Raw genomic sequence first — 24,842 nt, forward strand, 5'->3', positions numbered from 1 at the left:
TTTTGCGGAAGATGAATCTAGACTTCTTATAGCTTTTCCAGTTGATCACACAATGTCTGTTTTTCCGAGTCGCTTAGGTTTTTGCTTGCTTCTCTTTTTCCATTATTGACTATTCTTTCATAATTGAAACACCAGCTTCCTTCTGCAAAAGTATAACAACTTTTGTGCGGAAACTTTCAATAAAGTGGAGAACTGGAATATATCCATTGCAAAGTTCTTACTCTTTTCTTCTAACATTGAGTTGGTCATGATCGAAGCTTTAAAAAAACCTTAGTTGTAACAGGAACCTCTGCTGCCGTCTGTTGTCATCTAAATTGCTGTTTCAAACATTTCAGTTTTTTTGCAGAACGTTTCAAAAAAGCATCGAGTTGGAATTTCGGCTGGAATTTCGGCTGTCTTTTATCAGGTAGTCCTCTAGCTTGGTGAAGTGTCTTGAAAATGACTTAAGTAGGTCACTTTGTCCTTTTTTGAACGTCGTGAGTTCACCACTCGCTTTCCAATCAAGTATTTTTCAGTGCGTTCTTAGCATGAAAGACTAACAATGATAAAGAATCAAAAAACTGGGAGCCAATGCTTTTTTGTAACAGTTTCCAACCGCTCTAAAAAAATGTTTTTTTATGCCAGCAATTCGGATCCAGTAGGTAATAAATTAAGTATAATTTAAAACGTCATTGCTACTCCTTTCTGATTGCATGATAAAGTACGTGATTTAAATCAATATTTACATAGTAAATATCAAATTACTAGAATATTTGCTTTTGTTGACATAAGCAAAGCTGATACATACGTAACAATGAAGTTCTCACATTAATGAGAACTAGTCATAATTGATCACCTAAAGGATCATAAAATAAGCAACTGAAAAGTTTAACTATAGGTGACAAAAAAAATGCGCTCTTCTTTACAATATAAATGCTAACAGCCACAAATGTAGGTATGATGCCATAACGTTGGTTGAATCCTTTAATAGTTTAGTTATCAACCTAACTATGTGCTATAACCTCGGGTTAGTTCGGGTTTTTCTTCCCGCAACGGGGTGGTTGTATAATCATTCGATCCCAACTTGTAAAAATTTTCAGTTTTAAAATTCTTGATTGGTGACAGAATTTAAGGTTTCAGATTTTTGACTTCATTTCGATTGGTCTGATGGCTCATGGTTCTGTATTAAATTGGCGCCAACAATGATCACATTTTTTTGCCTCATTTCAAAAACTGTCAGGACTTCAATTTTTTACAAAATCAAAAATTAATTTAGAGAATCTTACTCTGTAAATAGTTGACATTGTAAATACCATTTCTACGTTTGTCAGTGAAATCTGATGTTCAATAAAATCATCCAGTTTTTTTTCAGAAAGTTATTTCCTGTCTATGATAGGCGCTAGTTAGAATGGACAACACATGAGCTTTGTATTTATTGAGCTTAGATCTCCAGCCGCAGTGGTGCTAAACGATTATCCACTACACCAATATCAAACCTATGACGATAAAATGCAGTTTTTTCAATAAATTGTTGTACGGAAAGGTATCGAAAGCTTTAGAAAAATTGAATATGGAATTAATCACATTTTATGTTTTCGCAACTGTTCTTTTGATGTTCACCGTGCAAAAATAATAACAGTTGCACGGTAGCTGATCTATTTTTACGCAAAACCATTTTGCATCGAATTTTTTTGAATTTTTGCGAGTTCTTATAATTTATCATATACCTTTTCAAGCACTTTTGAAACGCAGTTTTCTAATTTTTGACAACAATTCAGCAGGCAACTTAGTAAAGAAAAACCTCAACCGAATGTTGGTACATTATTAGATATCTGGTTTCATACATAGGGGGTTAAATGTTCCGTCAATGTAGTTGATCATAACCTTTTCCTTTTAAATGTTTACTACAACCGACTGGTAAGTTTATTGCACCAGGATATTTTTCAGCACCTACAGCCATTTTTTTTATAAAAATTAAAACGGTGGTGTGATCCACCAATTGGACGGTGAATCTTCACTACGAAGCTTTACAGCAGAGTAGGCAACTCTACTGCAAACTGCATAGCATCGTCAAACAGAAGGTAAACACAATGGATTTATAGCTAGGGTATTTGACGTAAGCTGATTCAAATAACTGCTTTCAGCGCTGTCTACTAAATTAAGTTAAACAAATAGGAGGTAGTCAAGTATAATAAGGAAAAAAAACTAGAGGCGAGTGAATTTTGAACAGTGCAGCTTTCCTTCTTCAACAATTGCAGACAAAATGAAAATGGTGGTTGAGTGTGGCTTTTTGAATGCTTTACATCCATTGATACATAAGAGGAAGCTTCGCTTGATTGAAGAAATTGACTCCTTTTTGGCGAACTTTTTTTGACGTTGGTGGCGGAAAGGCCAGCACTGCCAGAGCAGGTAAAATCCTGAGAACTGAACGAATTGTTTTCAATTTCGATAAAACGGATCTCTTATTTTAGTTTTTTAAGTTGTTCTTGATATGAGTAGGCATCATTCATGGCTTTTGCGCATAAGGATGCAGAAGTATTTGAAAGCTTTGACATCGACAAAAGTCCAAAAAATTCAGTTTACCAGTGTCAGTTCGTGCTTTGACGTCCTGTCGAGCTTCATTTCAAATGCTTGAGATTTTGTGTGGAAAGGATTCTCCTTGAAGCGACTGACGATTTGGCTCTATTTCGGTGTCATAAAAAACCCCGTTCTTCAAACCGGCGAATTTGCATCGTGTCTGGATTTTCGTCATGACGAATGTGAGTTTATCCGCCTTTTGGCCTTTTGCACTGTGGGGCATGCTTGATGCTGAATTTTGAACCACATGGACATGTACTTTTTTCATGAACGTTTCCGTTAACTCGCGGCAATTTTGCGAGTCTAGATCATTTCGAATCTCTAACTTCGTTAGGTTCAAACTGTTCTGTGTGTGTGTCAGGGTAATTATCCAGCTAGAAGCGCCTTTTTGTAAAAACAGCCTTGTAAGCGCCTTCAAAGAATACTTTGCCTGTTGATTCATTGCTTCGTTCCTGTTGATTCATTGCCTGTTGATTCATTGCTTCCTTCAGGCTTCAATTGCAGACAAAATGAAAATGGTGGTTGAGTGTGGCTTTTTGAATGCTTTACATCCATTGATACATAAGAGGAAGCTTCGCTTGATTGAAGAAATTGACTCCTTTTTGGCGAACTTTTTTTGACGTTGGTGGCGGAAAGGCCAGCACTGCCAGAGCAGGTAAAATCCTGAGAACTGAACGAATTGTTTTCAATTTCGATAAAACGGATCTCTTATTTTAGTTTTTTAAGTTGTTCTTGATATGAGTAGGCATCATTCATGGCTTTTGCGCATAAGGATGCAGAAGTATTTGAAAGCTTTGACATCGACAAAAGTCCAAAAAATTCAGTTTACCAGTGTCAGTTCGTGCTTTGACGTCCTGTCGAGCTTCATTTCAAATGCTTGAGATTTTGTGTGGAAAGGATTCTCCTTGAAGCGACTGACGATTTGGCTCTATTTCGGTGTCATAAAAAACCCCGTTCTTCAAACCGGCGAATTTGCATCGTGTCTGGATTTTCGTCATGACGAATGTGAGTTTATCCGCCTTTTGGCCTTTTGCACTGTGGGGCATGCTTGATGCTGAATTTTGAACCACATGGACATGTACTTTTTTCATGAACGTTTCCGTTAACTCGCGGCAATTTTGCGAGTCTAGATCATTTCGAATCTCTAACTTCATTAGGTTCAAACTGTTCTGTGTGTGTGTCAGGGTAATTATCCAGCTAGAAGCGCCTTTTTGTAAAAACAGCCTTGTAAGCGCCTTCAAAGAATACTTTGCCTGTTGATTCATTGCTTCGTTCCTGTTGATTCATTGCCTGTTGATTCATTGCTTCTTTCAGGCTATCTAGCTTGGTTTTCTCTTCCGTAATTCGGGTCATTTGCAAATAAATCAGCTGCAAACAATTTGGTACGCATTCAGTATGAAAAGGATCATGGCTGTTTAGAGAGTTTAAGTATTCAAGTGTATTTGCAGTCGGGTAAGCTATATTCGGCCCACCAAGGTGCAGTGGTGGGGCGTAAATACTCGAAAATGTTCCCTCGGTGTTTCAAAACCGGTTATTGCTGGTATAGTTTTCTCATCCAGAGTTGTTTCCGCGGCTGTCAGGGAGTCCGTTGAGGCGGTCGTTGTTCGGTTGGTTTGCGCAAACTTCTGTTGAACGCCTTTGGTTAAGCAGCTGTGAATTTTTTGCGGCGACGTTTCAGCAAACGATAGAAATTTCTGAAGCAAAGACGTAAATTTGTTGTTGTTGTTTTTGTTGTTGTTGTTGGGAATTTACGACTGCTTGTCGAGGGGTCGTTCTGACCCTTGAGTCTTGCTTTTAGAGAATTGTCCGTAAATTTCTGCATCGGTGACAATCGCAACACAGTTGCCACGTGCAGATATTTTGAGTGTTGAACGATTTATTAACAAACTTCCACATCAGGTATAGTATTCGGTTTTTCAGTCCTCGCGGTTCCATAAAATTTTTTTCATTGTCGATCCGGTTTGCTAGTCTGCAATTTTTAAAAACGAATTCATTTCGCGCCTTTTCGAGCCTTACTTTTCTGAGCGTATATAATTCTGTGGATCTTCCTCGAACTTTGTTTATTTCAGGTATTTCAATATCGTCTCTTCCTTCTTGAGTAAGCTTTGAGAGAGTGAGGAGATCGTTCATCTGAATGTATATTGTAATGGCAAGATGTTCAAAAGCCTCAGTTGATTCTCGTAGGGCTCGTTTCGTCCTGTTATTCACCTCACTGCTTTTCGCTGGAGTTTTTCAGCGAGGAAGCAAAAGCAAAGCAAAATCAGCGAACGTTGAGTTTTCGCCATTTATGGAGACTAAAAAATGTGTGCAATTGGTGATTTTGACATCAGTATGGGCGAAGTTCACTCTCATTTCTTCCAGTTTCGGCTCTTTAACTACTAACTCTCATTTAGGACCAGTCACCAGATATCCGCAAGGTTTGCCACTGAGAGAAAGGTGACCGAAAGAAATCTCGGAGTTCTATCAGTTTTCCGGCAGCCGGCATCCAATTTTGTACTATACTGCTGGTTTGAGATCATTTAATCAGCAGTAACGTTGCTATGCCGTACATTGCCCTTGCAAGGGGATCGCCATGAGTTATCCCTTCTTGTGTCTTTCTCGACAAACAGCTTAGATGGTTCTTGTTAAGAGTCATTCAGGTTTGTGAGTGAAGGACACTGAGTGGAGATTCTGTGAAATGCGAGCCTTCTAGACAGTTGTTTGATAGCATTGTCAGCAACAATCAGTAGTTCTGAGCCGTTTTTTCTTCATTAAAACAAGATCTCAGCGTGTGAATGGCATAATCTGTGCTAAAAATTTGCCCAGGACAAGCTGGGTATTGCTTCCTAGAACTAGCAGATCTTGTTTGACACACACTACAAAAATCGCCCAAATTTTCTCCGGTTAAATTCTCCGATTCCTATAGGTCTGACACCATTGTTCTTGTCAAGCGTGATTGGACAACAGGCATTGTAGGCTGCTAAATGATAAGGGGATAAAGTTTTGGTGACAGTTCGATATGCAAATTTTGCAATAGTGTTGCTAAGGTCAGTGGAGGATTTCTCAGCATCAGGGCCTGTTGGTACCTGGCTACCATGGGGTTTTAATGCAGCTAATTTGATATTTTCTGGGCTAGTATTCCTTATAGCCTGAAGGATTCTAAGAAGAATCGGGATTTTGACTTGGAGATTCAGTGCGGGCCGGCTTCGCTTGCAGCTTGTTGCCTTTGAGAACATCTAGAACAATGGGCGATCCTATTGACTGACTGAGAGATAAAACTCTTTTATGATCTGGGTCCAGCTGCCGGATAGCGCGGGAGACTTTACCTTGGTGCATGAGGCGGCCGAAGTGGCGCATTTCATTTTGATTGTTCTTAGAATATTTTGGTTGTCGGAGCTGAAGGGCTTTTCTTTCAGAAAACGGCTCATTCACTTGTCCTTTGCTCCACATCTCGAGTCGTCTTCTAATTATCTTATTTGCGGGACCGTTGTTTCTCTTCTTGGTGCTGGGCAGTATAAGGTGTGAAAAGACCATGGCAGCGTAGAGGGCAAACTCTGCATGTTGCTTATTTTCGGCTATCGTTCGGAGTAGCGCAGGCAGGGTATCCACAAACTTATAACCAGTTTTTTTCTTGTGCACAATGAAGAGTACCACTAGTTGTCCCCCAATTACTAGTTTTACTAGATGTTCATTGTTTTTACAATAGCAAAAGCATCTTTTCCTAATTTGGTTATTGATTGGTTATTATCAGTATGGGCGAAGTTCACTCTCATTTCTTCCAGTTTCGGCTCTTTAACTACTAACTCACATTTAGGACCAGTCACCAGATATCCGCAAGGTTTGCCACTGAGAGAAAGGTGACCGAAAGAAATCTCGGAGTTCTATCAGTTTTCCGGCAGCCGGCATCCAATTTTGTACTATACTGCTGGTTTGAGATCATTTAATCAGCAGTAACGTTGCTATGCCGTACATTGCCCTTGCAAGGGGATCGCCATGAGTTATCCCTTCTTGTGTCTTTCTCGACAAACAGCTTAGATGGTTCTTGTTAAGAGTCATTCAGGTTTGTGAGTGAAGGACACTGAGTGGAGATTCTGTGAAATGCGAGCCTTCTAGTCAGTTGTTTGATAGCATTGTCAGCAACAATCAGTAGTTCTGAGCCGTTTTTTCTTCATTAAAACAAGATCTCAGCGTGTGAATGGCATAATCTGTGCTAAAAATTTGCCCAGGACAAGCTGGGTATTGCTTCCTAGAACTAGCAGATCTTGTTTGACACACACTACAAAAATCGCCCAAATTTTCTCCGGTTAAATTCTCCGATTCCTATAGGTCTGACACCATTGTTCTTGTCAAGCGTGATTGGACAACAGGCATTGTAGGCTGCTAAATGATAAGGGGATAAAGTTTTGGTGACAGTTCGATATGCAAATTTTGCAATAGTGTTGCTAAGGTCAGTGGAGGATTTCTCAGCATCAGGGCCTGTTGGTACCTGGCTACCATGGGGTTTTAATGCAGCTAATTTGATATTTTCTGCGCTAGTAATCCTTATAGCCTGAAGGATTCTAAGAAGGATCGGGATTTTGACTTGGAGATTCAGTGCGGGCCGGCTTCGCTTGCAGCTTGTTGCCTTTGAGAACATCTAGAACAATGGGCGATCCTATTGACTGACTGAGAGATAAAACTCTTTTATGATCTGGGTCCAGCTGCCGGATAGCGCGGGAGACTTTACCTTGGTGCATGAGGCGGCCGAAGTGGCGCATTTCATTATGATTGTTCTTAGAATATTTTGGTTGTCGGAGCTGAAGGGCTTTTCTTTCAGAAAACGGCTCATTCACTTGTCCTTTGCTCCACATCTCGAGTCGTCTTCTAATTATCTTATTTGCGGGACCGTTGTTGCTCTTCTTGGTGCTGGGCAGTATAAGGTGTGAAAAGACCATGGCAGCGTAGAGGGCAAACTCTGCATGTTGCTTATTTTCGGCTATCGTTCGGAGTAGCTCAGGCAGGGTATCCACAAACTTATAACCAGTTTTTTTCTTGTGCACAATGAAGAGTACCACTAGTTGTCCCCCAATTACTAGTTTTACTAGATGTTCATTGTTTTTACAATAGCAAAAGCATCTTTTCCTAATTTGGTTATTGAAGGTGTGCTTTTCCGTTCGGTTATAGGCGTACAGAACTGTACATTGCATCACGCGACATCTTGATACTGGTGTTTTATCACAGGCAAAAAACAGCTACACACAGGCACTATAGCATAGCCGGTTCGTACCCATTAAATTTCTACTGTTTCACATCGGCTCGTTTGTACGGAATCTACGATTGGTGCGTGCTCAAAATATTTGAGGTAAAGTTTTGCGGAACAAGTAAATAAACATTGGCGCGTGCAAAGTGGGACTATGGCAAATTAAGGTACCATTTTTAAAAGTTCTTTTGGTTTCGCAATTCATTTTGTCTAAACTTATGTATGAATCAGGAAGATATTTACACTACAATCACTGACTGGGAGACTCGATAGCAACACAAGCAAATAGGTGCCTTCGGCTCTTAGAAAAAGAAAATCAATATCGCAGCAGATTGACTACGTAATCTTGATCTGCGTTTGATGAAAACCTTCGATCTTTAATTTTTTCGTAGCAAAAAAATGTTTGTTTCTTTTTCAGGTCAATTATGTCGCTAAAACGAATTGTCGCGCAAAGTGAGTTAATTAATGAAAATTAACCTTAAAATTTAAAAGCTCACGTTCGTGTTGTTTTAGAGCTTCTCAACGATGTTATTCAGTCTGTCCACAAAAGGGGAGAATGGAAAGTTATGGTTCTGGACAGTCTGGCCATGCGGATGATATCGGCGTGTATTAAAATGACAGATCTCAATAACGAAGGAGTAACAAGTAGGCAATTGCTGGGATGAAGATTACAAACCGCAACGGAATTTGAATTGGTTTTGTTTTAGTCGTTGAAGACATTGGGAAGAACAGAGAACCGATTACAAACTTAGAGGCTATATACTTAATAGCCCCCACCGAGCAGGTTTGTTAGTTAGTAATGTGCTCAAGCTGATGTACTTTTTCCCCATTGGCTTTGCTACTGATCATTGTTCTAGAGCATTGATCTACTGTGCATGGACTTCCAAGATAGTCTGCATCAGAAGTATCGTGGGTGTCATATTTTCTTTACCGAGGCGTGCCCTGATGAGTTGTTCAACAGAATCTGCAAGACATCGTGTCTCAGGAAGGCGACAAAAACGGTCAAAGAAATCAACATAGCGTTCCTGCCGTATGAATCTAACGTAAGTTGTTATTCAGCTTGCATTACTTTCATGGGCTGTTTTTTTGTATCTAATTTTGTCAAGTCGTTAATTTTATATCGAGTTGTACTAATGTTGGTATCATCGTGGTTCTTTTTTATAAAACTTGGTTTCACTGCTGTTCAAATTTGACGAGCTGAGCCAAAGTGCTTTTTTTTGCGTTCATAGAGCTATTTTTAAGAAAGCGAGAACCAGAGTTGTATCAAAATTTTCTCCTCCAGTGAGCAAAATTTTTGTTCAGGTTAGGTTTGAAGCTTTTTTTGATTTAACTAATGTTTTCTGCTGCAATAGTTTTCATAGTCTACATTATTAATATAAAGGATGCATGGATAGGATTTTGGCGTTTTGTTTCGAAATTTTGTTGAATTATAAGTAAATTTGTTGGTTTGTCACCCAATTTTTAAAATTGAAGGCTATTTTAGCTGCATTTTGTATTTTATTTGTTTTATTCCTTTCGAACAAAGTTGGAAGCAATTATTGTAAACATGTTGGTCTTTTTTATACAAAATTTTTGCTTGACCGTGTTTTGCTTGAAATTGGTTGATTCTCGAAACCTCTGTAGCTTAGTAGATAAGTGGCTGCTTTTTATCCTGGAGGTGTCGGGTTTGAACCCCTATGAGTTCCGAGTTTTTGCACCCATAGAAAAATTCTTAAGCTACATCTCTAAATTAATTTGCCCCTGCCGCTCGTTCGAGAGCAATTCATCCGTCGTTAGTTGGTTTATGTTTTCATCTCTTTGGAATTTAATAGACGGCTATTGCTTGTAGGCTTTTTCAATTATCATTTTTAAATGTTATGCTGGTGTAAAACAAATTTTTATTGAGAAAAATGACGAAAACTCGAGAAAATTAAGACTATTTTCGTCAAGTTCCTGAATGTGTTGTATTTTCAAAATAAGAAAAGCTTATCTATATGACTTGCATTTTGTGAACAAATGAATTTTGGCTAAGGCAAAATAGCAGATTTTTTTGTAGTCATATGCATTTTTAATAGATCTCGAACGAATTTTGAAACAGTTTATGTAAACTTTTGTCTTTTTATGCAAATTTTGTTGCTCAATCGTTTTGCGTTTTTGTTCTGGAACTGAAACATTCTTTGACTTGTTCTTTTTTTAGAATTTTTCAGTGATCTCACTCCGAGGTAAAGTTTGTTGCCAAATTGAAAGCGATTGTAAGATTGGAAATCAGAATGGACTGATAGCCGAGTGGTTAACGCTTCCGTTAGAACTCCGGAGTCGGGAATTTGAATCTTTCCTTAGTCCGATTTTTCGCAACCATAAACTAAAATTTGTCCAAAATGCAGCACTTGAATTAAATTGCCTATCCTGTTGTTCGAGAGCAGTTTATTCATCGTTAGTCAGTTTATTAACATCGCGAGGAGTTAGCTGGGGCTATTATTGGTCTTCTCGTAGTTTAAGTTTATTTCGTCAATATTTTTTGACCATATGACGTGACAATCACATTCATGCAATTTCAACTGAATTTCGTGCGTTAAGTCGTTTTTCACTTTCAGTGGAGTGAGTTTTTGACTTTCGCTTGATTTAGGTTTTAGTCATACGTGACTTACCTCATTCTCAAAATTCACTTTCTCTCTGTAAAATTGGCTTTTCTTTACTTAAGTTCAAAGAAATCAGGTCGAGTGAGGGTTCGTACAATTGAAGGTTGTTAAATAGCAGCTAATTGAAGCAATACTAAGTTTTAAAGAATCTTAGTCAAAATATAACATCTCGGTATTCAATGAAACAAAAATTTCTTTATTGAGTCTGTTTTTTTTTAAATTATTTTTGATGCTGTCAATTTTAATCGAGACTTTCCACCGTAATAGTTTATTTTCAATTGACTGATGAGACTAATTTTTATACTCTGTTGCTTAGTGACAAATCGGAATTTTTAGGTTTTTTTGCAATATCAATTTTTGATGTGCAGTTTTTGCGAAGTCCTTGCTTTTTTGTTTTTTCTCTTGCGTGTGAACTGGCCAAGAGTTCAGAACAGGGATATGGGACATTTTTTGTTTTTAATTGCTCTCAAAATCGTCCCCTAAATCTTGAATCTTTCCCTTTTCCGATTTTTCGCAACCATAAACAAAAATTTGTCCAAAATGCAGCACTTGAATTAAATTACCTATCCTGTTGTTCGAGAGCAGTTTATTCATCGTTAGTCAGTTTATTAACATCGCGAGGAGTTAGCTGGGGCTATTATTGGTTTTCTCGTAGTTTAAGTTTATTTCGTCAATATTTTTTGACCATATGACGTGACAATCACATTCATGCAATTTCAACTGAATTTCGTGCGTTAAGTCCTTTTTCACTTTCAGTGGAGCGAGTTTTTGACTTTCGCTTGATTTAGGTTTTAGTCACACGTGACTTACCTCATTCTCAAAATTCACGTTCTCTCTGTAAAATTGGTTTTTCTTTACTTTAGTACAAAGAAATCAGGTCGAGTGAGTGTTCGTACAATTGAAGGTTGTTTAATAGCAGCTAATTGAAGCAGCACTAAGTTTTAAAGAATCTTAGTCAAAATATAACATCTCGGCATTCAATGAAACAAAAATTTCTTTATTGAGTCTGTTTTTTTAAATTATTTTTGATGCTGTCAATTTTTATCGAGACTTTCCACCGTAATAGTTTATTTTCAATTGACTGATGAGACTAATTTTTATACTCTGTTGCTTAGTGACAAATCGGAATTTTTAGGTTTTTTGCAATATTAATTTTTGATGTGGTTTTTGCGAAATCCTTGCGTTTTTCTTTTTTCTCTTGCGTGTGAACTGGCCAAGAGTTCAGAACAGGGATATGTGACATTTTTTGTTTTTAATTGCTCTCAAAATCGTCCCCTAAATCTTGAATCTTTCCCTTGTCCGATTTTTCGCAACCATAAACAAATTTGTCCAAACTGCAGCACTTGAATTAAATTGCCTATCCTGTTGTTCGAGTGCAGTTTATTCATCGTTAGTCAGTTTATTAACATCGCGAGGAGTTAGCTGGGGCTATTATTGGTCTTCTCGTAGTTTAAGTTTATTTCTTCAATATTTTTTGACCATATGACGTGACAATCACATGCAATTTCAACTGATTTTCTTGCGTTAGTTCGTTTTTCACTTTCAGTGGAGTGAGTTTTTGACTTTCGCTTGATTTAGGTTTTAGTCACACGTGACTTACCTCATTCTCAAAATTCACTTTTTCTCTGTAAAATTGGTTTTTCTTTACTTTAGTTCAAAGAAATCAGGTCGAGTGAGTGTTCGTACAATTGAAGGTTGTTTAATAGCAGCTAATTGAAGCAGCACTAAGTTTTAAAGAATCTTAGTCAAAATATAACATCTCGGCATTCAATGAAACAAAAATTTCTTTATTGAGTCTGTTTTTTTAAATTATTTTTGATGCTGTCAATTTTTATCGAGACTTTCCACCGTAATAGTTTATTTTCAATTGACTGATGAGACTAATTTTTATACTCTGTTGCTTAGTGACAAATCGGAATTTTTAGGTTTTTTGCAATATTAATTTTTGATGTGGTTTTTGCGAAATCCTTGCGTTTTTCTTTTTTCTCTTGCGTGTGAACTGGCCAAGAGTTCAGAACAGGGATATGTGACATTTTTTGTTTTTAATTGCTCTCAAAATCGTCCCCTAAATCTTGAATCTTTCCCTTGTCCGATTTTTCGCAACCATAAACAAATTTGTCCAAACTGCAGCACTTGAATTAAATTGCCTATCCTGTTGTTCGAGTGCAGTTTATTCATCGTTAGTCAGTTTATTAACATCGCGAGGAGTTAGCTGGGGCTATTATTGGTCTTCTCGTAGTTTAAGTTTATTTCTTCAATATTTTTTGACCATATGACGTGACAATCACATGCAATTTCAACTGATTTTCTTGCGTTAGTTCGTTTTTCACTTTCAGTGGAGTGAGTTTTTGACTTTCGCTTGATTTAGGTTTTAGTCACACGTGACTTACCTCATTCTCAAAATTCACTTTCTCTCTGTAAAATTGGCTTTTCTTCACTTTAGTTCAAAGAAATCAGGTCGAGTGAGTGTTCGTACAATTGAAGGTTGTTTAATAGCAGCTAATTGAAGCAGCACTAAGTTTTAAAGAATCTTAGTCAAAATATAACATCTCGGTGTTCAATGAAACAAAAATTTCTTTATTGAGTCTGTTTTTTTAAAATTATTTTTGATGCTGTCAATTTTTATCGAGACTTTCCACCGTAATAGTTTATTTTCAATTGACTGATGAGACTAATTTTTATACTCTGTTGCTTAGTGACAAATCGGAATTTTTAGGTTTTTTGCAATATTAATTTTTGATGTGGTTTTTGCGAAATCCTTGCGTTTTTCTTTTTTCTCTTGCGTGTGAACTGGCCAAGAGTTCAGAACAGGGATATGGGACATTTTTTGTTTTTAATTGCTCTCAAAATTGTCCCCTAAATCTTGAATCTTTCCCTCGTCCGATTTTTCGCAACCATAAACAAATTTGTCCAAAATGCAGCACTTGAATTAAATTGCCTATCCTGTTGTTCGAGTGCAGTTTATTCATCGTTAGTCAGTTTATTAACATCGCGAGGAGTTAGCTGGGGCTATTATTGGTCTTCTCGTAGTTTAAGTTTATTTCTTCAATATTTCTTGACCATATGACGTGACAATCACATGCAATTTCAACTGATTTTCGTGCGTTAAGTCGTTTTTCACTTTCAGTGGAGTGAGTTTTTGACTTTCGCTTGATTTAGGTTTTAGTCACACGTGACTTACCTCATTCTCAAAATTCACTTTCTCTCTTTAAAATTGGCTTTTCTTCACTTTAGTTCAAAGAAATCAGGTCGAGTGAGTGTTCGTACAATTGAAGGTTGTTTAATAGCAGCTAATTGAAGCAGCACTAAGTTTTAAAGAATCTTAGTCAAAATATAACATCTCGGTATTCAATGAAGCAAAAATTTCTTTATTGAGTCTGTTTTTTTAAAATTATTTTTGATGCTGTCAATTTTTATCGAGACTTTCCACCGTAATAGTTTCTTTTCAATTGACTGATGAGACTAATTTTTATACTCTGTTGCTTAGTGACAAATCGGAATTTTTAGGTTTTTTGCAATATCAATTTTTGATGTGCAGTTTTTGCGAAATCCTTGCTGTTTTGTTTTTTATCTTGCGTGTGAACTGGCCAAGAGCTCAGAACTGGGATATGGGACATTTTTTGTTTTTAATTGCTCTCAAAATCGTCCCCTAAATCTTGAATCTTTCCCTTGTCCGATTTTTCGCAACCATAAACAAAAATTTGTCCAAAATGCAGCACTTGAATTAAATTGCCTATCCTGTTGTTCGAGAGCAGTTTATTCATCGTTAGGCAGTTTATTAACATCGCGAGGAGATAGCTGGGGCTATTATTGGTCTTCTCGTAGTTTAAGTTTATTTCGTCAATATTTTTTGACCATATGACGTGACAATCACATTCATGCAATTTCAACTGAATTTCATGCGTTAAGTCGTTTTTCACTTTCAGTGGAGTGAGTTTTTGACTTTCACTTGATTTAGGTTTTAGTCACACGTGACTTACCTCATTCTCAAAATTCACGTTCTCTCTGTAAAATTGGTTTTTCTTTACTTTAGTACAAAGAAATCAGGTCGAGTGAGTGTTCGTACAATTGAAGGTTGTTTAATAGCAGCTAATTGAAGCTGCACTAAGTTTTAAAGAATCTTAGTCAAAATATAACATCTCGGCATTCAATGAAACAAAAATTTCTTTATTGAGTTTGTTTTTTTAAAATTATTTTTGATGCTGTCAATTTTTATCGAGACTTTCCACCGTAATAGTTTATTTTCAATTGACTGATGAGACTAATTTTTATACTCTGTTGCTTAGTGACAAATCGGAATTTTTAGGTTTTTTGCAATATCAATTTTTGATGTGGTTTTTGCGAAATCCTTGCGTTTTTGTTTTTTCTCTTGCGTGTGAACTGGCCAAGAGTTCAGAACAGGGATATGTGACATTTTTTGTTTTTAATTGCTCTCAAAATCGTCCCCTAAATCTTGAATCTTTCCCTTGTCCGATTATCGCAACCATAAACAATTTTGTCCAAAATGCAGCACTTGAATTAAATTGCCTATCCTGTTGTTCGAGAGCAGTTTATTCATCGTTAGTCAGTTTATTAACATCGCGAGGAGATAGCTGGGGCTATTATTGGTCTTCTCGTAGTTTAAGTTTATTTCGTCAATATTTTTTGACCATATGACGTGACAATCACATTCATGCAATTTCAACTGAATTTCGTGCGTTAAGTCGTTTTTCATTTTCAGTGGAGTGAGTTTTTGACTTTCACTTGATTTAGGTTTTAGTCACACGTGACTTACCTCATTCTCAAAATTCACGTTCTCTCTGTAAAATTGGTTTTTCTTTACTTTAGTACAAAGAAATCAGGTCGAGTGAGTGTTCGTACAATTGAAGGTTGTTTAATAGCAGCTAATTGAAGCTGCACTAAGTTTTAAAGAATCTTAGTCAAAATATAACATCTCGGCATTCAATGAAACAAAAATTTCTTTATTGAGTTTGTTTTTTTAAAATTATTTTTGATGCTGTCAATTTTTATCGAGACTTTCCACCGTAATAGTTTATTTTCAATTGACTGATGAGACTAATTTTTATACTCTGTTGCTTAGTGACAAATCGGAATTTTTAGGTTTTTTGCAATATTAATTTTTGATGTGGTTTTTGCGAAATCCTTGCGTTTTTCTTTTTTCTCTTGCGTGTGAACTGGCCAAGAGTTCAGAACAGGGATATGGGACATTTTTTGTTTTTAATTGCTCTCAAAATTGTCCCCTAAATCTTGAATCTTTCCCTCGTCCGATTTTTCGCAACCATAAACAAATTTGTCCAAAATGCAGCACTTGAATTAAATTGCCTATCCTGTTGTTCGAGAGCAGTTTATTCATCGTTAGTCAGTTTATTAACATCGCGAGGAGATAGCTGGGGCTATTATTGGTCTTCTCGTAGTTTAAGTTTATTTCGTCAATATTTTTTGACCATATGACGTGACAATCACATTCATGCAATTTCAACTGAATTTCGTGCGTTAAGTCGTTTTTCATTTTCAGTGGAGTGAGTTTTTGACTTTCACTTGATTTAGGTTTTAGTCACACGTGACTTACCTCATTCTCAAAATTCACGTTCTCTCTGTAAAATTGGTTTTTCTTTACTTTAGTACAAAGAAATCAGGTCGAGTGAGTGTTCGTACAATTGAAGGTTGTTTAATAGCAGCTAATTGAAGCTGCACTAAGTTTTAAAGAATCTTAGTCAAAATATAACATCTCGGCATTCAATGAAACAAAAATTTCTTTATTGAGTTTGTTTTTTTAAAATTATTTTTGATGCTGTCAATTTTTATCGAGACTTTCCACCGTAATAGTTTATTTTCAATTGACTGATGAGACTAATTTTTATACTCTGTTGCTTAGTGACAAATCGGAATTTTTAGGTTTTTTGCAATATTAATTTTTGATGTGGTTTTTGCGAAATCCTTGCGTTTTTCTTTTTTCTCTTGCGTGTGAACTGGCCAAGAGTTCAGAACAGGGATATGGGACATTTTTTGTTTTTAATTGCTCTCAAAATTGTCCCCTAAATCCTGAATCTTTCCCTCGTCCGATTTTTCGCAACCATAAACAAAAATTTGTCCAAAATGCAGCACTTGAATTAAATTGCCTATCCTGTTGTTCGAGAGCAGTTTATTCATCGTTAGTCAGTTTATTAACATCGCGAGGAGTTAGCTGGGGCTATTATTGGTCTTCTCGTAGTTTAAGTTTATTTCGTCAATATTTTTTGACCATATGACGTGACAATCACATTCATGCAATTTCAACTGAATTTCGTGCGTTAAGTCGTTTTTCACTTTCAGTGGAGTGAGTTTTTGACTTTCACTTGATTTAGCTTTTAGTCACACGTGACTTACCTCATTCTCAAAATTCACGTTCTCTCTGTAAAATTGGTTTTTCTTTACTTTAGTACAAAGAAATCAGGTCGAGTGAGTGTTCGTACAATTGAAGGTTGTTTAATAGCAGCTAATTGAAGCTGCACTAAGTTTTAAAGAATCTTAGTCAAAATATAACATCTCGGCATTCAATGAAACAAAAATTTCTTTATTGAGTTTGTTTTTTTAAAATTATTTTTGATGCTGTCAATTTTTATCGAGACTTTCCACCGTAATAGTTTATTTTCAATTGACTGATGAGACTAATTTTTATACTCTGTTGCTTAGTGACAAATCGGAATTTTTAGGTTTTTTGCAATATCAATTTTTGATGTGGTTTTTGCGAAATCCTTGCGTTTTTGTTTTTTCTCTTGCGTGTGAACTGGCCAAGAGTTCAGAACAGGGATATGTGACATTTTTTGTTTTTAATTGCTCTCAAAATCGTCCCCTAAATCTTGAATCTTTCCCTTGTCCGATTATCGCAACCATAAACAATTTTGTCCAAAATGCAGCACTTGAATTAAATTGCCTATCCTGTTGTTCGAGAGCAGTTTATTCATCGTTAGTCAGTTTATTAACATCGCGAGGAGATAGCTGGGGCTATTATTGGTCTTCTCGTAGTTTAAGTTTATTTCGTCAATATTTTTTGACCATATGACGTGACAATCACATTCATGCAATTTCAACTGAATTTCGTGCGTTAAGTCGTTTTTCATTTTCAGTGGAGTGAGTTTTTGACTTTCACTTGATTTAGGTTTTAGTCACACGTGACTTACCTCATTCTCAAAATTCACGTTCTCTCTGTAAAATTGGTTTTTCTTTACTTTAGTACAAAGAAATCAGGTCGAGTGAGTGTTCGTACAATTGAAGGTTGTTTAATAGCAGCTAATTGAAGCTGCACTAAGTTTTAAAGAATCTTAGTCAAAATATAACATCTCGGCATTCAATGAAACAAAAATTTCTTTATTGAGTTTGTTTTTTTAAAATTATTTTTGATGCTGTCAATTTTTATCGAGACTTTCCACCGTAATAGTTTATTTTCAATTGACTGATGAGACTAATTTTTATACTCTGTTGCTTAGTGACAAATCGGAATTTTTAGGTTTTTTGCAATATTAATTTTTGATGTGGTTTTTGCGAAATCCTTGCGTTTTTCTTTTTTCTCTTGCGTGTGAACTGGCCAAGAGTTCAGAACAGGGATATGGGACATTTTTTGTTTTTAATTGCTCTCAAAATTGTCCCCTAAATCTTGAATCTTTCCCTCGTCCGATTTTTCGCAACCATAAACAAATTTGTCCAAAATGCAGCACTTGAATTAAATTGCCTATCCTGTTGTTCGAGAGCAGTTTATTCATCGTTAGTCAGTTTATTAACATCGCGAGGAGATAGCTGGGGCTATTATTGGTCTTCTCGTAGTTTAAGTTTATTTCGTCAATATTTTTTGACCATATGACGTGACAATCACATTCATGCAATTTCAACTGAATTTCGTGCGTTAAGTCGTTTTTCATTTTCAGTGGAGTGAGTTTTTGACTTTCACTTGATTTAGGTTTTAGTCACACGTGACTTACCTCATTCTCAAAATTCACGTTCTCTCTGTAAAATTGGTTTTTCTTTACTTTAGTACAAAGAAATCAGGTCGAGTGAGTGTTCGTACAATTGAAGGTTGTTTAATAGCAGCTAATTGAAGCTGCACTAAGTTTTAAAGAATCTTAGTCAAAATATAACATCTCGGCATTCAATGAAACAAAAATTTCTTTATTGAGTTTGTTTTTTTAAAATTATTTTTGATGCTGTCAATTTTTATCGAGACTTTCCACCGTAATAGTTTATTTTCAATTGACTGATGAGACTAATTTTTATACTCTGTTGCTTAGTGACAAATCGGAATTTTTAGGTTTTTTGCAATATTAATTTTTGATGTGGTTTTTGCGAAATCCTTGCGTTTTTCTTTTTTCTCTTGCGTGTGAACTGGCCAAGAGTTCAGAACAGGGATATGGGACATTTTTTGTTTTTAATTGCTCTCAAAATTGTCCCCTAAATCCTGAATCTTTCCCTCGTCCGATTTTTCGCAACCATAAACAAAAATTTGTCCAAAATGCAGCACTTGAATTAAATTGCCTATCCTGTTGTTCGAGAGCAGTTTATTCATCGTTAGTCAGTTTATTAACATCGCGAGGAGTTAGCTGGGGCTATTATTGGTCTTCTCGTAGTTTAAGTTTATTTCGTCAATATTTTTTGACCATATGACGTGACAATCACATTCATGCAATTTCAACTGAATTTCGTGCGTTAAGTCGTTTTTCACTTTCAGTGGAGTGAGTTTTTGACTTTCACTTGATTTAGGTTTTAGTCACACGTGACTTACCTCATTCTCAAAATTCACGTTCTCTCAGTAAAATTGGTTTTTCTTTACTTTAGTACAAAGAAATCAGGTCGAGTGAGTGTTCGTACAATTGAAGGTTGTTTAATAGCAGCTAATTGAAGCTGCACTAAGTTTTAAAGAATCTTAGTCAAAATATAACATCTCGGCATTCAATGAAACAAAAATTTCTTTATTGAGTTTTTTTTTTAAAATTATTTTTGATGCTGTCAATTTTTATCGAGACTTTCCACCGTAATAGTTTCTTTTCAATTGACTGATGAGACTAATTTTTATACTCTGTTGCTTAGTGACAAATCGGAATTTTTAGGTTTTTTTTGCAATATCAATTTTCGATGTGCAGTTTTTGCGAAATCCTTGCGTTTTTGTTTTTTCTCTTGCGTGTGATTTGGCCAAGAGTTCAGAACAGGGATATGGGACATTTTTTGTTTTTAATTGCTCTCAAAATCGTCCCCTAAATCTTGAATCTTTCCCTTGTCCGATTATCGCAACCATAAACAATTTTGTCCAAAATGCAGCACTTGAATTAAATTGCCTATCCTGTTGTTCGAGAGCAGTTTATTCATCGTTAGTCAGTTTATTAACATCGCGAGGAGATAGCTGGGGCTATTTTTGGTCTTCTCGTAGTTTAAGTTTATTTCTTAAAAATTTCTTGACCATATGACGTGACAATCACATGCAATTTCAACTGATTTTCGTGCGTTAAGTCGTTTTTCACTTTCAGTGGAGTGAGTTTTTGACTTTCACTTGATTTAGGTTTTAGTCACACGTGACTTACCTCATTCTCAAAATTCACGTTCTCTCTGTAAAATTGGTTTTTCTTTACTTTAGTACAAAGAAATCAGGTCGAGTGAGTGTTCGTACAATTGAAGGTTGTTTAATAGCAGCTAATTGAAGCTGCACTAAGTTTTAAAGAATCTTAGTCAAAATATAACATCTCGGCATTCAATGAAACAAAAATTTCTTTATTGAGTTTGTTTTTTTAAAATTATTTTTGATGCTGTCAATTTTTATCGAGACTTTCCACCGTAATAGTTTATTTTCAATTGACTGATGAGACTAATTTTTATACTCTGTTGCTTAGTGACAAATCGGAATTTTTAGGTTTTTTGCAATATTAATTTTTGATGTGGTTTTTGCGAAATCCTTGCGTTTTTCTTTTTTCTCTTGCGTGTGAACTGGCCAAGAGTTCAGAACAGGGATATGGGACATTTTTTGTTTTTAATTGCTCTCAAAATTGTCCCCTAAATCTTGAATCTTTCCCTCGTCCGATTTTTCGCAACCATAAACAAATTTGTCCAAAATGCAGCACTTGAATTAAATTGCCTATCCTGTTGTTCGAGTGCAGTTTATTCATCGTTAGTCAGTTTATTAACATCGCGAGGAGTTAGCTGGGGCTATTTTTGGTCTTCTCGTAGTTTAAGTTTATTTCTTAAAAATTTCTTGACCATATGACGTGACAATCACATGCAATTTCAACTGATTTTCGTGCGTTAAGTCGTTTTTCACTTTCAGTGGAGTGAGTTTTTGACTTTCGCTTGATTTAGGTTTTAGTCACACGTGACTTACCTCATTCTCAAAATTCACTTTCTCTCTGTAAAATTGGCTTTTCTTCACTTTAGTTCAAAGAAATCAGGTCGAGTGAGTGTTCGTACAATTGAAGGTTGTTTAATAGCAGCTAATTGAAACAGCACTAAGTTTTAAAGAATCTTAGTCAAAATATAACATCTCGGTATTCAATGAAGCAAAAATTTCTTTATTGAGTCTGTTTTTTTAAAATTATTTTTGATGCTGTCAATTTTTATCGAGACTTTCCACCGTAATAGTTTCTTTTCAATTGACTGATGAGACTAATTTTTATACTCTGTTGCTTAGTGACAAATCGGAATTTTTAGGTTTTTTGCAATATCAATTTTTGATGTGAAGTTTTTGCGAAATCCTTGCTGTTTTGTTTTTTATCTTGCGTGTGAACTGGCCAAGAGCTCAGAACAGGGATATGGGACATTTTTTGTTTTTAATTGCTCTCAAAATCGTCCCCTAAATCTTGAATCTTTCCCTTGTCCGATTTTTCGCAACCATAAACAAAATTTTGTCCAAAATGCAGCACTTGAATTAAATTGCCTATCCTGTTGTTCGAGAGCAGTTTATTCATCGTTAGTCAGTTTATTAACATCGCGAGGAGATAGCTGGGGCTATTATTGGTCTTCTCGTAGTTTAAGTTTATTTCGTCAATATTTTTTGACCATATGACGTTACAATCACATTCATGCAATTTCAACTGAATTTCGTGCGTTAAGTCGTTTTTCACTTTCAGTGGAGTGAGTTTTTGACTTTCACTTGATTTAGCTTTTAGTCACACGTGACTTACCTCATTCTCAAAATTCACGTTCTCTCTGTAAAATTGGTTTTTCTTTACTTTAGTACAAAGAAATCAGGTCGAGTGAGTGTTCGTACAATTGAAGGTTGTTTAATAGCAGCTAATTGAAGCTGCACTAAGTTTTAAAGAATCTTAGTCAAAATATAACATCTCGGCATTCAATGAAACAAAAATTTCTTTATTGAGTTTGTTTTTTTAAAATTATTTTTGATGCTGTCAATTTTTATCGAGACTTTCCACCGTAATAGTTTATTTTCAATTGACTGATGAGACTAATTTTTATTCTCTGTTGCTAAGTGACAAATCGGAATTTTTAGGTTTTTTGCAATATCAATTTTTGATGTGGTTTTTGCGAAATCCTTGCGTTTTTGTTTTTTGCGTGTGAACTGGCCAAGAGTTCAGAACAGGGATATGTGACATTTTTTGTTTTTAATTGCTCTCAAAATCGTCCCCTAAATCTTGAATCTTTCCCTTGTCCGATTATCGCAACCATAAACAAATTTGTCCAAAATGCAGCACTTGAATTAAATTGCCTATCCTGTTGTTCGAGAGCAGTTTATTCATCGTTAGTCAGTTTATTAACATCGCGAGGAGTTAGCTGGGGCTATTATTGGTCTTCTCGTAGTTTAAGTTTATTTCGTCAATATTTTTTGACCATATGACGTGACAATCACATTCATGCAATTTCAACTGAATTTCGTGCGTTAAGTCGTTTTTCACTTTCAGTGGAGTGAGTTTTTGACTTTCGCTTGATTTAGGTTTTAGTCACACGTGAGTTACCTCATTCTCAAAATTCACTTTCTCTCTGTAAAATTGGTTTTTCTTTACTTTAGTTCAAAGAAATCAGGTCGAGTGAGTGTTCGTACAATTGAAGGTTGTTTAATAGCAGCTAATTGAAGCAGCACTAAGTTTTAAAGAATCTTAGTCAAATTATAACATCTTGGCATTCAATGAAACAAAAATTTCTTTATTGAGTCTGTTTTTTTAAATTATTTTTGATGCTGTCAATTTTTATCGAGACTTTCCACCGTAATAGTTTATTTTCAATTGACTGATGAGACTAATTTTTATACTCTGTTGCTTAGTGACAAATCGGAATTTTTAGGTTTTTTTGCAATATCAATTTTCGATGTGCAGTTTTTGCGAAATCCTTGCGTTTTTGTTTTTTCTCTTGCGTGTGAACTGACCAAGAGTTCAGAACAGGGATATGTGACATTTTTTGTTTTTAATTGCTCTCAAAATCGTCCCCTAAATCTTGAATCTTTCCCTTGTCCGATTATCGCAACCATAAACAAATTTGTCCAAAATGCAGCACTTGAATTAAATTGCCTATCCTGTTGTTCGAGAGCAGTTTATTCATCGTTAGTCAGTTTATTAACATCGCGAGGAGTTAGCTGGGGCTATTATTGGTCTTCTCGTAGTTTAAGTTTATTTCGTCAATATTTTTTGACCATATGACGTGACAATCACATTCATGCAATTTCAACTGAATTTCGTGCGTTAAGTCGTTTTTCACTTTCAGTGGAGTGAGTTTTTGACTTTCGCTTGATTTAGGTTTTAGTCACACGTGAGTTACCTCATTCTCAAAATTCACTTTCTCTCTGTAAAATTGGTTTTTCTTTACTTTAGTTCAAAGAAATCAGGTCGAGTGAGTGTTCGTACAATTGAAGGTTGTTTAATAGCAGCTAATTGAAGCAGCACTAAGTTTTAAAGAATCTTAGTCAAAATATAACATCTCGGCATTCAATGAAACAAAAATTTCTTTATTGAGTCTGTTTTTTTAAATTATTTTTGATGCTGTCAATTTTTATCGAGACTTTCCACCGTAATAGTTTATTTTCAATTGACTGATGAGACTAATTTTTATACTCTGTTGCTTAGTGACAAATCGGAATTTTTAGGTTTTTTGCAATATCAATTTTTGATGTGCAGTTTTTGCGAAATCCTTGCGTTTTTGTTTTTTCTCTTGCGTGTGATTTGGCCAAGAGTTCAGAACAGGGATATGGGTCATTTTTTGTTTTTAATTGCTCTCAAAATCGTCCCCCCTTTTGCTTTTTTAATTGTGTTTTGACTAATAGTTTTCAATAACACTGCCACATTAGTACTGGCTGCTGATGACGTCTCCTTGGTTGTTTTTGACTATCTGATTTCCTTTGAATTAATTTGTTTTTTTTTGGGTTGTGGCCCAGTTTTTCAATTTCTATCCAGACTTTTCAATTGACTATTGAGTGATTTTTATACTCTGTTGCTTAGTGACAACTTAGAATTTTTAGATTTTTCATTCAATCTTAATCTTTGCTGTTCAAGATTTCAGAACAGGGATATGAGACAATTTATTGTTTTTAATTGCTCTCAAACGAAATTCATAGCAATTGTATTAATAGTGTTGCAGGTATTAATCCTTCTATTGCAATTTTTTGCTCGACCGATTTTAAGTCTTATTCTTCAACTTTTGTTCCTCAAAAACGGAATAAACTGGTAAAACCCGGAGAGCATTAAGTGGCTGAGCAGCTGTTTTAGAGTCTTAGGCCTTACTAGTCTCTTAGCATGGGATTCACCGAAACTGTTTTGAGGAGACAATGTCGTGGTGTGAAGAGCGGGCCTAAATCTTGACTCCTCTCTCAGTCACTCCCCCTCTTCAACGCCTCCTCTCCGTCGCTCACCCCCAATGAATGCTAGCATTCCTTAGCCCCAGCTGGCTACTACAGAAGACAACCGCTCGCCGGTCCTTTGAAAGCAATTCGCCCGACGTTAGTCGGTTATGTTTTGTGATCGTTGAATCCAAGCTTATGATGGAAGAGGTAATCACATTTTTTTCTGTGTATACAGTTTTCTTTGATTTTGTCGCAAGGAAAATTTCCCTCCGCTTTCTTATCAGTCTTTTGTGTTTTTGGTTATTGAGGCTGAAGTCATGTTTGATTTCGAGTCGTTGCCTCAGTGACCAGGTTGTCTTTTGAGATGTTGGTGAAGTTGATCACGCCTTTGAAGCTGAAAGCGAGTATGTTGAGACGTGAATTTCCTTACTTTAACTAGAGCGAGAAAACTTCGTTCAACTTATTTTTTTCGTTTTTGCTAGTGGTTTTATGTTCATTAGATGCCGCATATGACTTGAGTTTAGCTGTTGTGTGAGATTTTTGATAAGGTTCTCTTGTAGGTAATTTTGATAAGGTTTTCAAGTTTATTCGTGACTTGTATCGGTTAATGGCAACGCACAGACAAATAAATTTTGTAATCAAATAATTCAATTAGAATTGATGGGTGACAATTGGCAATGGGCAGAAATCTTGATCAATTTATATACCCAGT

The 24,842-nt window shown here is 35.8% G+C and overlaps 1 protein-coding gene across 5 annotated transcripts in view; it reads left to right on the forward strand.

Annotated features, from left to right (window-relative positions):
- Positions 1–24,842, forward strand: part of LOC142336083 (syntaxin-binding protein 1-like) — a 631,753-nt gene that overhangs the window by 563,641 nt on the left and 43,270 nt on the right. For all 5 annotated transcript variants that reach the window (XM_075384601.1, XM_075384603.1, XM_075384604.1 and 2 more), the window contains exons 2-5: positions 8,191–8,227; positions 8,288–8,419; positions 8,482–8,558; positions 8,632–8,817. In XM_075384601.1, coding sequence (XP_075240716.1) covers positions 8,200–8,227; positions 8,288–8,419; positions 8,482–8,558; positions 8,632–8,817 — 423 coding nt within the window. In that variant the 5' untranslated portion in view covers positions 8,191–8,199. The remainder of the gene's footprint in view (positions 1–8,190; positions 8,228–8,287; positions 8,420–8,481; positions 8,559–8,631; positions 8,818–24,842) is intronic.

This window comes from Convolutriloba macropyga, chromosome 3 (assembly GCF_964194025.1).
Source record: "Convolutriloba macropyga chromosome 3, txConMacr16.3, whole genome shotgun sequence".
NCBI lineage: Eukaryota > Metazoa > Xenacoelomorpha > Acoela > Convolutidae > Convolutriloba > Convolutriloba macropyga.